Source organism: Adiantum capillus-veneris, chromosome 4 (assembly GCF_014529385.1).
Source record: "Adiantum capillus-veneris isolate H3 chromosome 4, ASM1452938v2, whole genome shotgun sequence".
NCBI lineage: Eukaryota > Viridiplantae > Streptophyta > Polypodiopsida > Polypodiales > Pteridaceae > Adiantum > Adiantum capillus-veneris.
In genome coordinates this window covers 127,727,403-127,741,256 of record NC_140934.1, presented here as the reverse complement: position 1 = coordinate 127,741,256, position 13,854 = coordinate 127,727,403, and the positions used below count along the sequence as shown (strand labels likewise).

Genomic DNA, 13,854 nt, shown 5'->3' with positions numbered 1-13,854 from the left:
TAATCCAAGGAAAATATTTCACCATAAGAACTTGTTTTCTAGTGTATTCATGGATCTCTTCCTTCAAATCAAATCAATGAGAAACCTCGAACGCTTTGCACAACATTATGAGCAGATTATGTAGCTATCTTCTTTGTAACACATATCAGATCGATCATTCTTGTCAAGTTCATTATACTTCTTCACCCTCCTAATTGAAATGCTCCCCATATGTGCACCACCCAAGTTTGTGATTAAGCGTGCTATTTATGAAGCTCAAACAATCAATTGGCATGGCAGAATACAATTGTTGCACTGGGTTAAAAATTTCATAACTTGATAGTTTCGAGGTTATCTAATGCACTATATAGAGGTTAAGTACATGTGGTTGTAGGATGAGAACCCAAAAGCTTAGAGAAGTGTCTTATTACAAATATCATCAAAAAGCACTTTATAAAGTTTTTATTTTCATCTTGTATCTTTGTCAACACCATCGTGGGGTCATGCTCTCATTGAGATAGCATAAGGACACATCTACCGACATCAATTCAAGCACTATTCCTATGCGTGGAGTCTTAATTGCAATGTTTCCACAAACTCGTACATCAATTCAAGCACTATTCCAATGCATAGAGTCTTAATTGCAATGTTTCCACAAACTCGTCTAGTCAATAAGGCTGAAGCTTTTGGGAACCTTTGATAGAGCCAATTTGTGCAAGCCTTGTCGTTAGGCACCACTTGTAAGTCTCACAGCAATCACTCCCTAAAACAAGACTTCTCGTTCTTTCTTTTTGTTTCCTCTCTCTCGAGGTGTCATGGGTCTATGCTAAAGGTTTTCGGGAACCCCCACATTCAACCCAACAACCACTCCCTACTTGGGACTTCTCGTTTCTTTCATTTGATTTCCTCTCTTGAGGTGTCATGGTTAATGCCCACTTTATTAATCGGATTTATCTACAATCTCAGAGGTTCAGCTTATGTCAGAGATTTAGCTTGACGAATTTTTTTGCCACTCGTCCAACTTTTCACTAACCCAACACTTCAACTTCTTTGAGGCCGAGAGCTTCTATCCTACCCAACAAGCTTCAACCATGGCATTGTCTTGCATCGTCGCAAGTATAATCTCACAATGTGTAGCCTACAAGATGTTCAAACATCAACTTGGGATTGTCGCAAGCATTTCACAATGTCGGGGAAGATAGAGATTTTATAACCACCAACACAATTTCTGTGTGTTCAATCGTATAAGTTTGGAGTTGGTACTCTAACCACCTTCAAGCACTCGTCCTTCCATTTCTAGTCTTTTTTAAATGTGAGGACATGAATCCAAGATGAAGGCTAAAAGATGATGGGCTTTCGAAACCTAGACCAACTCAACTTCTTCACCAATACCAATACCTTCTTCAAATATGCTCATATTCATAACCTTATTCATCAAAGAAATTATTTTTGCCATAATTCAAACTCCAGTTATGTAAAAACACATACATGCATGGCACACTAATGGGAAGGACTTGGATGGTGTAGGGAATGGACTTTGAGAGGCGCATTCTGCAGGTCAGGCGACCAATGGCCAGTCCCGACCGTCACGGTCGCTGGGAGGGTGCCAAGTCAGCAGGCAGAATACAGAATGCTGTGCGTTGCTTACATGTTAGCAGGCAGAATTTTGAGGCTCAGATTCTGCCGATGTCTCCCTGTTGTAGCCAGTCACTGGTTGCAGAAGCAGCAGACCAGTTGACTGACGGAGTGGGTGGTGTACGGAATTTTCAAGGATAAGCTGTACACAAAAAAAAAGAATTTGCATGACTTTAGAATAGTCCTTTCAACCTTAACAAGGAAATCATAAAGAGCATCTAGATTTCAAGTGTTTCAGAAACCTTGTGTTGGTGGTACATTTTACCACTGTAAAGAGATTGGGATTATTCTTTTCCCAAGGCTAGACACAATTCTTTCTAAAGAAGATAGTTCCTCCATGGAAACTGTAAGCTCTCAGGTTGAAAATTTTCAAATACTTTGATCCTTCCAGTCAGTGGGCCAGAGCCAACCTGCTAATCTAACAAGCTGAAATCCTTTAGGAAAAAGATAATGACAACATATTTTGTCTATATGAGCTCCTTCATCTTGGCACGGATACAGTGAGTGTGCCAGCCCTTCAGAGCATTCTACACAAGCAACTGAACTTGGCAGCCAAACCATACATTGCGCATTCAGAATCACATCGAATCCAATAAAATCAAGGATTCTGGCAATAACCCAACCGGAAGCCTCAACGAACAGAACTCAACAAGCATGTGGAGTCATTCACATGCCACATGCAACCACTTACCATTATAATGACTAAAGACCTAACGTACACAGTCCCAGGAAATTAGCCATCAGCTGACTAAGGTGAGTGCAGCAACAATTCCAAACTTCACGCGCTGCTCTACTCTCCGTCATACGCCACTGCAGCTCCTCGGAGGTCACTGCTTAGCCTCCCTTCCCCTGTACCTTGATGGCCAGGAAAGGTCATCGGGTGACCTTTCCCCGTAAAAACTTGCGACCACATGGCAACCGGCACCTTTCTTCTAGTGAAAACTGCTCCCAGCTCCGTGCCAATCGCCATGCAGTCGCAGTTTTGACTGGGAAGAATCACCAAATAACCTTTCAGTGACCTTTCACTACAATATGAACATCATTCCAGACAACATTTCCCAAAAAACCGGGCATGTCAAACCCCAATACAACATTGATCGGTGTTTGAAACGAAGTCTTCAAAAACGTCACCCCCCTTACATGCTGCTGTACACGAACCACTCAAGATAGCAAATAGTTACAATGGCCAGATCTAACAGAAGGAGCCTAGCCAATAGCTGACCTCAGAAAAGTTGACAGAATTCGCACAAAGACCTACTGTGCAATGGAGACCAATTAACTACAAATCATGAAAATCTTATTGCAATGTTCTTCACATGCACATGCAATGACATTTAAGAATTTAAGCTCACATACATGCAGAGTTTTTGCAGGTAAATAACCATCATTCGGCTATTGAAGCTAAGCTCAAACAGTGTACAAAGACGAATCTCGTTGTGAAAATTAAGAGGCGTTCACATCTATCCATGTACACCTTTCCCCACCACCACAAACAGGTATGTCAAACCCAATACGACATTAATCAATGTTCAAAACAAAGAAGGCCTCGAATCCATCGCACTCTCAGATTGCTGCTGCAAACAAACCACTTAACAATTTCGACCAGTAAGATCAAAATAGCAACCTAGTTATCAGGGCCAGATCCTACAGAAGACACCTAGCCGTAGCTGGACTCAAAAAAGTTACAGCCTGAGCACAAACAGCAAGTGCCATGTACTGTCGGATGAGGACTGTTAGAACTACAAAAGATGAAAGTCCACTTGCAAAGCTTTGTTGACTCCAGCCACCAGAACCAGACAAGTTAATAGGGTCGGGAACGATGCCCACCGCCGAAGCGTCGATCAGGCCCACCATGGCCACCTCCATGTCTACGCAGATAAAAACAAAACACAATTAGGACATAGCTCTGAAAAGACATCTTGATAGAAAAGGAAAATAAGAGCACTCACCCTTGACCATAGCCCCCCGCCGCAGCTGGCCTTGGAGCTGACTTCTCTGCCATGATAACCTTTATCTGATGACCCCTCAAGACATGATCTGCAAAAGAATCCGCCACAGGAGATATGAACTGAAGCCATCAAAGAGTGCGATCCGAGCAAAAAGTTTCTACTTATTAGAAGAAGATCCAGAACTTTTTGAACTGATATAAATGCAAGTACCATTAAAGAACCCTCCAGCAGAATGTGCTGCAGATGGATCTTCATAGACCAACACTCCATCTCCCTTGTTTTGGCCAGCATTATCAGTGTACAGTTTGATGTTCCATGGCCACTGATCTTTGTAACCTCGTTTTTGCTTAATCCTTGCAACCTGTCAATTGGTCTATTCAGATGCACACCAAGAGTACAAAAGGAGCAAACGCCTCCTCCATTTCACGTGCAGGCACAAAAGAATGAAGTTTTCCATCACTAATTCAAGTACCAAACAATGGCAGTAGGTTTAAGCTTATCAGATAAGTAGCTTTCAAGACTTGAAGCTGTTACAAGTGACCAATATCATTACCAACCAAACTCTAAAAAAATGGTTACATAAAATTGTTGGCATCAAACAGCTACAGACATAAAAAGCAGAGTTTAAAATGACAACCAAAGAATACGAAAAACTACCACCTCTTTGTGCTTTCCTGCATGCAAAGTATAGACAGGAAAATCTAACTGCAGACCTACCTTTAAGCACTCACCTACATAGGGATGAACAATCCACACTTCTGAGAACAAACCGTAGCATCATCAGCATTGGGCGAACGCATACAGGCAAATAAAGATAACATGCCAAACTCCTGCAAGTGCAACAAATATGACTGAACCAGAAGTCACATAAGGCATCACTAAGCTCAAAATCGTGGAAAGTAAAAGATGCCACAATCATCTGATGTGGATACTTAGCCCCAGGAAGTCCCCATACTATTTGCTTTATCCATAAACAAACAAGGGTTTGTGATTTCTACCAACCTGAATCACCTACACTTGCCTTATCCAGAAGCTGGTGCAGCTATCTGCGAGGTAATCAGCAGAGATAATTTATAAAATGCCTTCCATTAAATTTCCAAATTTAGAATCCCACACTCTGCTCATTCAACTTGAAACATGAAGGAGAGGGGAAAGGAACAATACCTGTGTCGTGGTGTGCCTACCTGGAGACACTTTATACTAAAATTCACCCACATATACTTCAACTAATCCAAAGATGCATAACTTCCTTGAGCTAGTCCTATGATACACAGCCATGTTCCTCGACTAGTCCTGAAATGGCCCCACAACTGAAGGACAAGACCGAGGTCAAGATGGATCACTGTATCACATCTAGATTGTTTTTGGCGACAAAATGAGCAGATGCTTCAGGCAAAGCTGTCTGTACTATCTCTCAACTTGACGGCTTGCCTGAATTGCTAGTGCAGCTCAATTCCAATTTAACATTGGTTTCCTAGACAAATGTCTCCATTGCAATGGCGTGAGAAATAAGATGCGAGAAATAACCGGAGAAGAGCACAACTGCATCAATAAAGACACAATTGCCTCCAAGCGAAAGAGCATAGTGTTTGTTTTCAAACCAAGACTATTCAGAAGGGCGAAGGGAGACAGACTTAGTACCAGGCTTTCTTGCAGTGAAGAAAGCCTATGTACAGGACTCCCCTCTTGGGCATGTATAAAGATAAACATCTATAAAGGCTCCGAGCCTTCATGTCGGGAACAGACTCTGCAAGCCGACACAAACTCAACTAAAAGATTGCTCCCTAAACAGAGGGACAAGGACAGAGTACCAAGTAGCTGACCCTTAGAATTTATACTTTTGCAGACAGCGATGCATTTCGTTGCTTGCTGAGGCTCCATTCATTTCAGCTTTCATCAAAATCTACAATTGTGAATCTTAGCTCAAGGTTTCACTCATGCACAGATACACGCACATAGACTATCCTCAATATGCTGACACCTGGAGTTTCCAGGAGTTGCACTCATGCACGGATAAACACACTGTCCTCGGAGTACTGACAGGCTGAAGCCTGGTGTTGTCCACGTGCAGCCAGGAATAATACTCCAGTATCACCACTCACTTCCAACCATGCTCGCAAATCATAGTGCAGTGAACAGTCACAAATTGCTATATGCTCTGATCAAATCTCAAGCAACAAACGGCACATCAATGACAACACTAAAGACACATTTCAAACACAGTCGCGTAAAGCTCGCACATCAGGCCAACTACCAATCACAAGAATGATACATCCTCGAGATGGGTCCCTCTTGTACGTAAGCTACAAACCATGATCTCATTAGCACACTAAATTCCAGGATCTCTTAACAAAACTTCTGCCCCTTGTACAGACTTGCGCTTTCCTCACAATTCCCAATGGTCAAATAAGAGGTTCACAGTCGACAAAAAACCCACAACCTCATTGATCGACGCTCTCTTCCCCCACACCCTTCCCAGGAGTTTCCAAAATAAAAGCCTTGGCCCAATATATTGATGGGAATGATAGAAGCATGTTTACAGTGTGATTGACATGAGTGTGCAATGCATTTCAAAATAATGAAGAGAACGCTGCGGATAATATTTTTGAAAACTGAACAAATTATCTTAAGGAGATCAAACAGTTGATCAAAACACAAATCCAAAACAAGCGGTGAAAAGGATGCAAGAGGTTACCTGACCAATGCCCCCAAACAGCTCTCTAAGTTCATCAGTTGTTGTATCAAGAGGAAGCCCTGATATGTAGATTCTGGCATTATCGCAGGTCTCATTACAATTTTCGTCACACTGCTTAACTTTGACCGACTCTGAGCCACCTCCCCCAGATCTCACATCATCACTGCCGTAGTCTCCTCTGTTGTCAAGCTGTTGAGATCCTTTGTCCGACCCGTAGTTATCGTAGCCCCCTTGTCCTCTGCCTCTGCTGTCTCCACCATAATCACCTCCTCTGCCTCCACCACCATAATCACCTCCTCTGCCCCCTCTGGTATCCCCACCATAATCTCCCCCACGGCTGCCCCTATTATCTCCGTAGTCCCTACTGCCCCGGGTGTCCCCACCATAGTCTCCTCCTCTGTTGGCCCGGCTGTCGCCCCCATAATCTCCCCCCCTACTGCCTCTGCTGTCCCCACCATAGTCTCCTCTCCCTCTACTCTCCCCTTGAGGGTGGCCACCATAGTCAGCTCTAGGCGGAGCTGCCTGACCTCCATACACATTCCCAGAAGGTGGGACATTGCCTTGGGCTTGACCACCACCACCATATCCATAAGAACCACCTGCAGCAGGTGCTTGGTTCCCATAGTCATTGCCAGTATTATATCCACCTGGAGGACCCTGATTTTGATAATTGTTTCCTTGTCTATAACCACCACCACCACCTCCTCCACCTCCACCTCCTTGAGCTCCATAGCTATCACCTCCGCCACCACCAAAACCACTGCCTTTGTATCCTCGATTCCCTCCACCACCATACCCACTGTTTGGTCCAGTAGGCTGTCCCCCACCTCCTGGTTTCTGAGTTCCACACTTGTTGCACTCAACTCTCCTTGCAAAATTTACATTACCACAGCTACAAGGAAACCAGAAAAACTTCAAAGTCCAGACACTGAGAAATGAATACAGCTTTCCAAAAAGATGGACAAGATACATGTCTTGTACACACACAACTTCAAATTGAAACAAAAATAAGAGACATCCCAAACTTCCAATCTTAAGAGTTCACGTGATGTCTAACCTGGAACTTGGGCACACCCAGTCTCCATCTCTCTGACCCCCACCACGACCTCCCCCACCACCACCGCCGCCGCCTCCAGGCCTTCTGTCTCGGTTACCTCCACCACCATAGCCCCCACCTGTAAATATCACAAGACTTAGCAAATAGACACAAAAAACGACGTTAACACTTGCTGCAACAAAAACTTGAGGGTTACCTCCACCACCATAACCCCCACCTGCAAAAAAAAACGATATCAGAAATTCAAGACAAAACTCCCTCACCGTATAGGGATGTCAGAACAGGACCGCTACAGTTAACACGTGCAGTACACAAAGAATTACCTCTTCCACCGTATGAAGATCCATAGCCACGGCCTCCAGCGTCACCTTCGGAGCCATGCTGCATGCGGCCCCCGTCATCAGCAGGGAGGCCGCCGGAAGCCATCTGAGGATCGTACATGACAGAAATTCAAGGGCACAGATCCAAAGCCCTGCGCCTCTTCTGCGAGTGCGATACGGTTAGGGTTGGAAATAGGGGTCTGCAGAGAGCTAGCAGATAAAACAATCAGCCGTCTGTTCTTCTCTAGCATCAAAAAGACTCTCGCTCAAGTAAAAGAACCCTACCCTTATTGTAAAATACGAAACTAGTCTTGCTTGGTCCTATAGAACATAAATAACAAGACATACGGAGATTGACATCAAGCATCTAACATTAAGTAAACAAGTACAAAGTGCATTGATGAGTTTCTAAAAAAGAATTACGAGTGTATTTATTAAACATATATGATGATTGGTTAGCTCTATAGCTATTTATAAAATGGTCCAATTTCACAGCTTTCTCTATAACTGTTCGAGCAATGAGACCAAGGCACTACTTTTGCCGTACATGCTCTAATACATTTTGGAGCATAGTTGGTTACTTGATTGTGATTGTTGTCACCTCGGTTTTTGTTGTGGAACACGAGCGGATGAGTAGAACCAATTGATAGGCAACATCAATGGCTTAGATTGGGACTTGATGACCATCGGAAAGAAGCAAGTTGTGTCCCATAGGGCTCACTATACGATAGAGGGCTAATAAAGGGGAAAGTTAAATTGAGCAAAGGGTTGCAACTAAATCATTGCCATAAACCCTACTCCTTAACCCACCTTTATTTGTAGATTTCCATTCAACTTGGTAATATCACCGACCATTTAGTCTCTAGACCGGGGACCCATCTTTGAGACACCCATCTTACTCTGAATCAAGCGTAGCCAATTCTCCCTTATTTGTCATAGAATCTAAGAGAGAGAGAAATGATATGAAATGTTATATTAACGTCTTCGTAAGGCCAAAATGACCTATGAGACCAGAAAGTTACAATTGGTGAATTTGATACCATGTCTGAGTAAGTAAAGTACAAAGAACTAAAACTAAAGCACTAAGGAAATGAATCTAAAGCTGATCCGGAACTGAAACGAGATAGAGGGAGGGGGGGTGGTGGCTTCAGAAGGAATCTCTCATCGGTCACTGTCGAATCTCATCATCAATATCCTCCATGGTCAATACTCTAACTAGGCATCTTGCATGTCGAGCTAGAGTGATCTAGATCTTCTGTTGTTGCAGCCTTCATCAATGGTGGGAGGCCGCACAAGGTCGTGGGCGTCTAGATCTGCCTAGCTCAATGGCTCGATCAATCAACGTACCTCGTGGGTGCTCTGAAATCTGTTGTGATGACTACTCCTCCCCTGGCTGGTGTAAAGAAATCTTTGATTTTTCTCTGAGACTGTCTCTCCCCTGATGTCCTCAGCAAGCTCTCCCTAAGCCTGCGCAGCTCTAGTAGAAACAATTCGAGACATCTCTGATCCTCGTATCTCATGACTCTGGAAAATGGTCCAAATTTTTCTCTGAACAAACAATGGAAGCGGCCTCGTATCTCATAGTATGCTGGGCAATGACATGTGTAGTGCAGCTCTGTCTCTGGCTCTAAGCGACATAAGGGACATATCATGGCCTCTGCTGGTACTCCTCGAAATTGGCCAGTCTCAATCTGGAGCTGATGTGAGGATGTGCGTATCTGCCCAATAGCGCATCCTATCCCATGAGATAAGTGTGTATCCATGTATGCAGGCCTAGTCACAAAATTGTCCTCTGTGAGTTGGAGAAGATGCTCTCTGTAGAAGGCCATGTGCCCAACTCTTGTGTCGGTTGTATCCATGTGCTCCTGGTATCTAGCTAAATCGAATCCTTGCATGAGTCTGGTGATCTCTATTTGTGTGAGCGACAGGGAGGGTGCATCTAGGGAGTATTGAAACGGAGGCAATCTATCCATGCTGAAACCATGTGACTGAATCCATGTTGCCATCTGTCCATACCGACATGTTGTATCGCCATGTAGCGCTATTTGTCAAGATGACTCCAGGGCAAGCCGAGCATATCTGTCCCTAGGGAGATCCCATAAACTGTGTATAAAGGATACTAATCTAGTCAATACCTCAACCACGTTGAGGGGGGGGGGGCTTAGCTCGGCTCGGATAATCTCATGCGGCACTGAGGCCTTAGACCGAATCATCTGAGCGATCATAGAGACCAAAGGCCTCTCCATATATCTCCATCCATCTGTGTTGCCATATCTCCCATGATGGTCTACTGAGGGTCCCCATACCTAAACTCCGTAGAGCATAGCTGAAAGTCACTAGAGTGTCAAAAGACCAGAGCTTTGTTTGTGGTGCGTGAAACTGAACCTGCGAACACATCCTCTCCAGTCCTCCCAAGGCTGCATAGGCTCTTATTAGTCTAGTCTCTGATGCTCTCCTTAGTGAAAACACCGGTCCACTGAAGACTACCCCGAGATAGGTGTATGCATCTATGTACTCCATATTCTCCTGGCCGTATGCAAATGTGGGTGTTGACCTCCTGACCCACTGTGATGTGGTGTTGAACACCATAACCTTGGTTTTCCAAGGTTGACAAACAATCCACTGTCACGAGCAAATGTGTGCAAAGCATCTAAATGATGTTGCATCCCCTCTAGAGAGTCAAAAATCAACACAATATCATTAGCATATAGTAACAACGAAATCCATGTCCCTGCTAGTTGAGCCCCTCTATCTCCCAGTCGCTCTACATAGTCTGAAAACTCGTCCACATACATCCCAGAAAGAGTCAGATATAGGGGGCATCCCTGCTTCACACCGATAGTGGAGTGGACCGTGTCAGACATTCCCTCAGTAGTGCGTACCCGCCCCATCATTGTCCTGTATAAAGCCAAAATACCCCATATCAGCTCTATAGGAACACCCATGTCCTATAGTCTGTGTATAAGTCTAGCTCTCGGCACTGTGTCAAAAGCTTTGGAGAAATCCACAAAGCTACGATAGATCCTCTTGCCATGGTGTCTACCCTCCTCAATAATAGCTCTGAGTGTTAGAACCAGGTCAAGAGTGGAGAACCCTCTCCTAAATCTTGCCCTGCCCTAGTGCTCGTATGCCCTCTCGCTCTACCCATCTACTCAGCTCCTACTCAAGAACAAATGCATACAGCCTAGCCAATGTGTGACCAACCATGATGGTGCGATAATTCTCGAGAACCATGCAATCTCCTGACTTGAAAATAGGCACAATCGTAGACATGCTCCAAGTCTCAGGAAAGCCTTCATACATGGCTTGATTAAACATAATAGCAAGAAACTCTGCAAGCATATCTCTGGCATGGATGAAGTGCTCTGCTACCAGACCATCATGATCATGTGCTCTCCCTGTCTTCATCCTGCTAATGGCTTTCCTTACCCTCTCGGTAGTAAAGAAAGTACATGTCTTAGGGCATGTCTCTAGTGGGTCCGACAAAGGTGGCTGCCCTGATGTTGTGTAGAGAGATGTGGCATATTCCCCCCATGTCTCTGTGGAGGTGACGGCTGGTGGTGGTGAATGCTCATGGAATAGCCTCCATGCTTCACTCGTGTCTTGACTCCTAAATAGCTGATACAGATCCCGCTCTAGCTGAGATAGATAAGCCCTTTTCTTTTATCGCAGTAGGCGGCGAAAGATAAAACCGTGACTATCTATGTGTGGTAATACCCATGAGCACTTCCCTCTGTAATTTGATCCTTGTCTCTCTACACTCCTCATCATACCAATTGTTCTGGGGTATGCTCCCATATCGTCTCCAGGGGTATGCCTCTGATGCTGCATCATGGAGCGTCTCTGTCAATATCTAAGTGAGTTCATCTAGTGGCCATCACGGCTTTTGAGTGCATAATTGCATGTATATCTCATCCATATACACAGAATCCGTCTCCCTCACGAAGGTATACCGAGTGTGTGTTGGGACCTCTCCTAAAGGAACTATGCTGAACTGAAGCGTAAGAGTGAAAGACAAGATAGCATGATCAACTGCTACTCCAACTAGCCTAGTGTCCACCATGACATCCTGAAAGAATGGATTGAGACATGGTTGGGCCATAACATAATCCACTGAACTAGCACCATGTCGATGGGAAAAGCATGTAAAACCTCCAGCTGTAGAAAATCTCTGTAGGTCATTCAAAATGGCCAATCCATGTCCAGCTCCCATATCTATCAAGTATCTACCATACTCAGTGTACTCCTCATCCTGTGGTAGTCTGGATAGGCCCATCTTTGTACCGTCCAACTCACTAAGCATCTCCTTGGAAGTATCATAGAATATTTTCTAGTGATGGGTAGTCCTAGCATTGAAGTCCCCTAGTATGATAATGTCGCCATCCCTGGAAAACTCCCATATGTCATTATCCAAAATAGCAAAGGGGGAATGTCCTCTAGGTGATGAATATATTGACGTACTAGGAGGAAAATAACAAATAGCAATGTAGAGGTATCTGCGTGTCTCTGTCCTTAGCCTCACCCACGTGTACCTAGCCTGCTCATCCCTGCGCACTATATATATATATATATATATATATATATATATATATATATATCAATGGCTACAACTCCTCCCTGAATAAAATTGCCACTCCCCTTGGGCCCCGTCTTCGATGCTCTGATCTGGTCTCCTGTCTGCAAGCTATCTCCCATCTATATCCACTCACTTGTGGCATGGACTGCCCAAGGACTTGATGTGTCTCAGAATAGAAAATGATGTCTCTCCTAGTGAAACTATCCTCAAAGTACCTACATCAAGATCGGAGTGACCCATTACAGTTCCAGGCTGCCATCTTTAGTGTGGTCCCATATGTCTCGCACCGTCATGCGAGCATCGCTCCAATATCACCACCATCACGGTAAAAGCAATCTTCCCTTTTTCCCTTGCCGCTCTAATTTTTGGAATTACCTCTTGCATATGAGCAATCTGTGAGAGGGCGAGGTCATCTCCGAGAAAGATGCATATCTTCTTTAGAGTTGGTCTCTTCTTCAAAAAGTCCTTCTTCGCTTCCATGGAGGGGAAACGGAGAAAGAGTGCCCTTTCCTTCGAGGTTTCCCCCTTGCTCCCACTTTTCTTATTGCCCACGCTCCAAGCCCTCATATGCGTCTACTCATTAACCCCCACCATAGTCATGAGTTCTTTCACCTCTTCATCCACATTATCTTGGTATCTGAGGCCACATATCCATACGTGTAAGGCCCGCACACGTCTCCTTTGCTCATGTTCTAGTGTCAAGTTAATGATGGTTGGTGTGGGGGTGGGGGTTATTTCCTTGCCCTTTCCTTTCTTGAAAATCTCGATCCATTTCTCGGCCTCGTCTGCTTTTTGTTGGGGTCTTTGTGATGACATCTACCCACGAGGTCGTCATTTCTTTTTGTTTCTCCTCACCTTCTTTGATGGCCCACACTTGTTCTTTAATCGTGTTGATCTCTTCAACTACTTAGGGTTGAAGCTCTCCCTCTTCGAGGACATTTTGTGATCGCACCTCTGCAAGCTCTTTCTTGAGTAGTGCGACCTGATAGGGCACTAATGCGGAGTGTGCAAGAGGCGAAGCATGCAAGAGAGGGGAGAAGAGAATTGGGGAAGGGGATGAAGCACAATTTGTTTGGGTTAGTGAAGAGGAAAGTGAGAGAGTGGTCGACTCTCTCACTTTCTCTCCCTATATTGATTAGAAAGAAAAAGTGTAAGGGTGGTTTCCCACGGCCACCTGGCCTACATCCCAAACAATCTCCTACTTGAAGTTCATGGTGGCCAATAGTGGCATCATTATAATTAGTCTATACAAAGTTGATGAAGCATCCCCTAGGCTTCATCCTACACCCATAAGTTCTATGCAATGTGTAAATCACTTCGAGGCTAGGCTCTTCGTGTTAGCATCTGCGGGGTTGTCGTCAGTGTGAACCTTGACAAGCTCAATGTGCTTGCCAGCCAATGCATCTCATATGACATGGTATCTGACCTCTATGTGTTTTGACTTTGAGTGAAACACCAGATTCTTTGCCAAAGCAATGGCACTTTGACTATCACAATGCAGTAATGGAACCTCGTGAATGCCCAAATCTCCCACTAGACGAGCTAACCATATGGCTTCCTTGCTTGCATCAGACGCAGCAACATATTCTGCCTCAGTGATAGATGAAGACGTGCAGTCTCGGAGACACGATCTCCAAGAGATA

At 44.4% G+C, this 13,854-nt stretch overlaps 1 protein-coding gene across 5 annotated transcripts; it reads right to left on the bottom strand.

The window, feature by feature from the left end:
* Window positions 1-3,113: 3,113 nt before the first annotated feature.
* TAF15B (TBP-associated factor 15B) lies at window positions 3,114-7,921 on the bottom strand. Of its 5 annotated transcripts, none has more exons than XM_086511125.1 (7): window positions 7,639-7,916; window positions 7,512-7,532; window positions 7,316-7,433; window positions 6,259-7,150; window positions 3,774-3,924; window positions 3,564-3,651; window positions 3,114-3,482 (listed from the first exon to the last, which is right to left on the bottom strand). In XM_086511125.1, exons 1-7 carry the CDS (start codon window positions 7,754-7,756, stop codon window positions 3,416-3,418), a joined length of 1,455 nt encoding a protein of 484 aa, XP_086367251.1. In that variant the 5' UTR covers window positions 7,757-7,916; the 3' UTR covers window positions 3,114-3,415. The 5 variants fall into 5 exon arrangements, 3 of the variants coding, with proteins under 3 accessions (XP_086367251.1, XP_086367252.1, XP_086367253.1); XR_015187924.1 differs by lacking the exons at window positions 3,114-3,482; window positions 3,564-3,651 and adding exons at window positions 4,281-4,393; window positions 4,566-4,609 and having other exon boundaries at window positions 7,639-7,921; XR_015187923.1 differs by lacking the exons at window positions 3,114-3,482; window positions 3,564-3,651 and adding exons at window positions 4,295-4,393; window positions 4,566-4,609 and having other exon boundaries at window positions 7,639-7,921.
* Between the last annotated feature and the right edge of the window lie 5,933 nt (window positions 7,922-13,854).

Coding starts and splice junctions, on each gene's coding strand:
- TAF15B (XM_086511125.1), bottom strand. CDS start 7,756: ATGTACGATCCTCAGATGGCTTCCGGCGGCCTCCCTGCTGATGACGGG. Junction 7,533..7,638: donor ATCTTCATACGGTGGAAGAG/GTAATTCTTTGT, acceptor TTTTTTTTGCAG/GTGGGGGTTATGGTGGTGGA. Junction 3,483..3,563: donor GCGGGGGGCTATGGTCAAGG/GTGAGTGCTCTT, acceptor TTATCTGCGTAG/ACATGGAGGTGGCCATGGTG.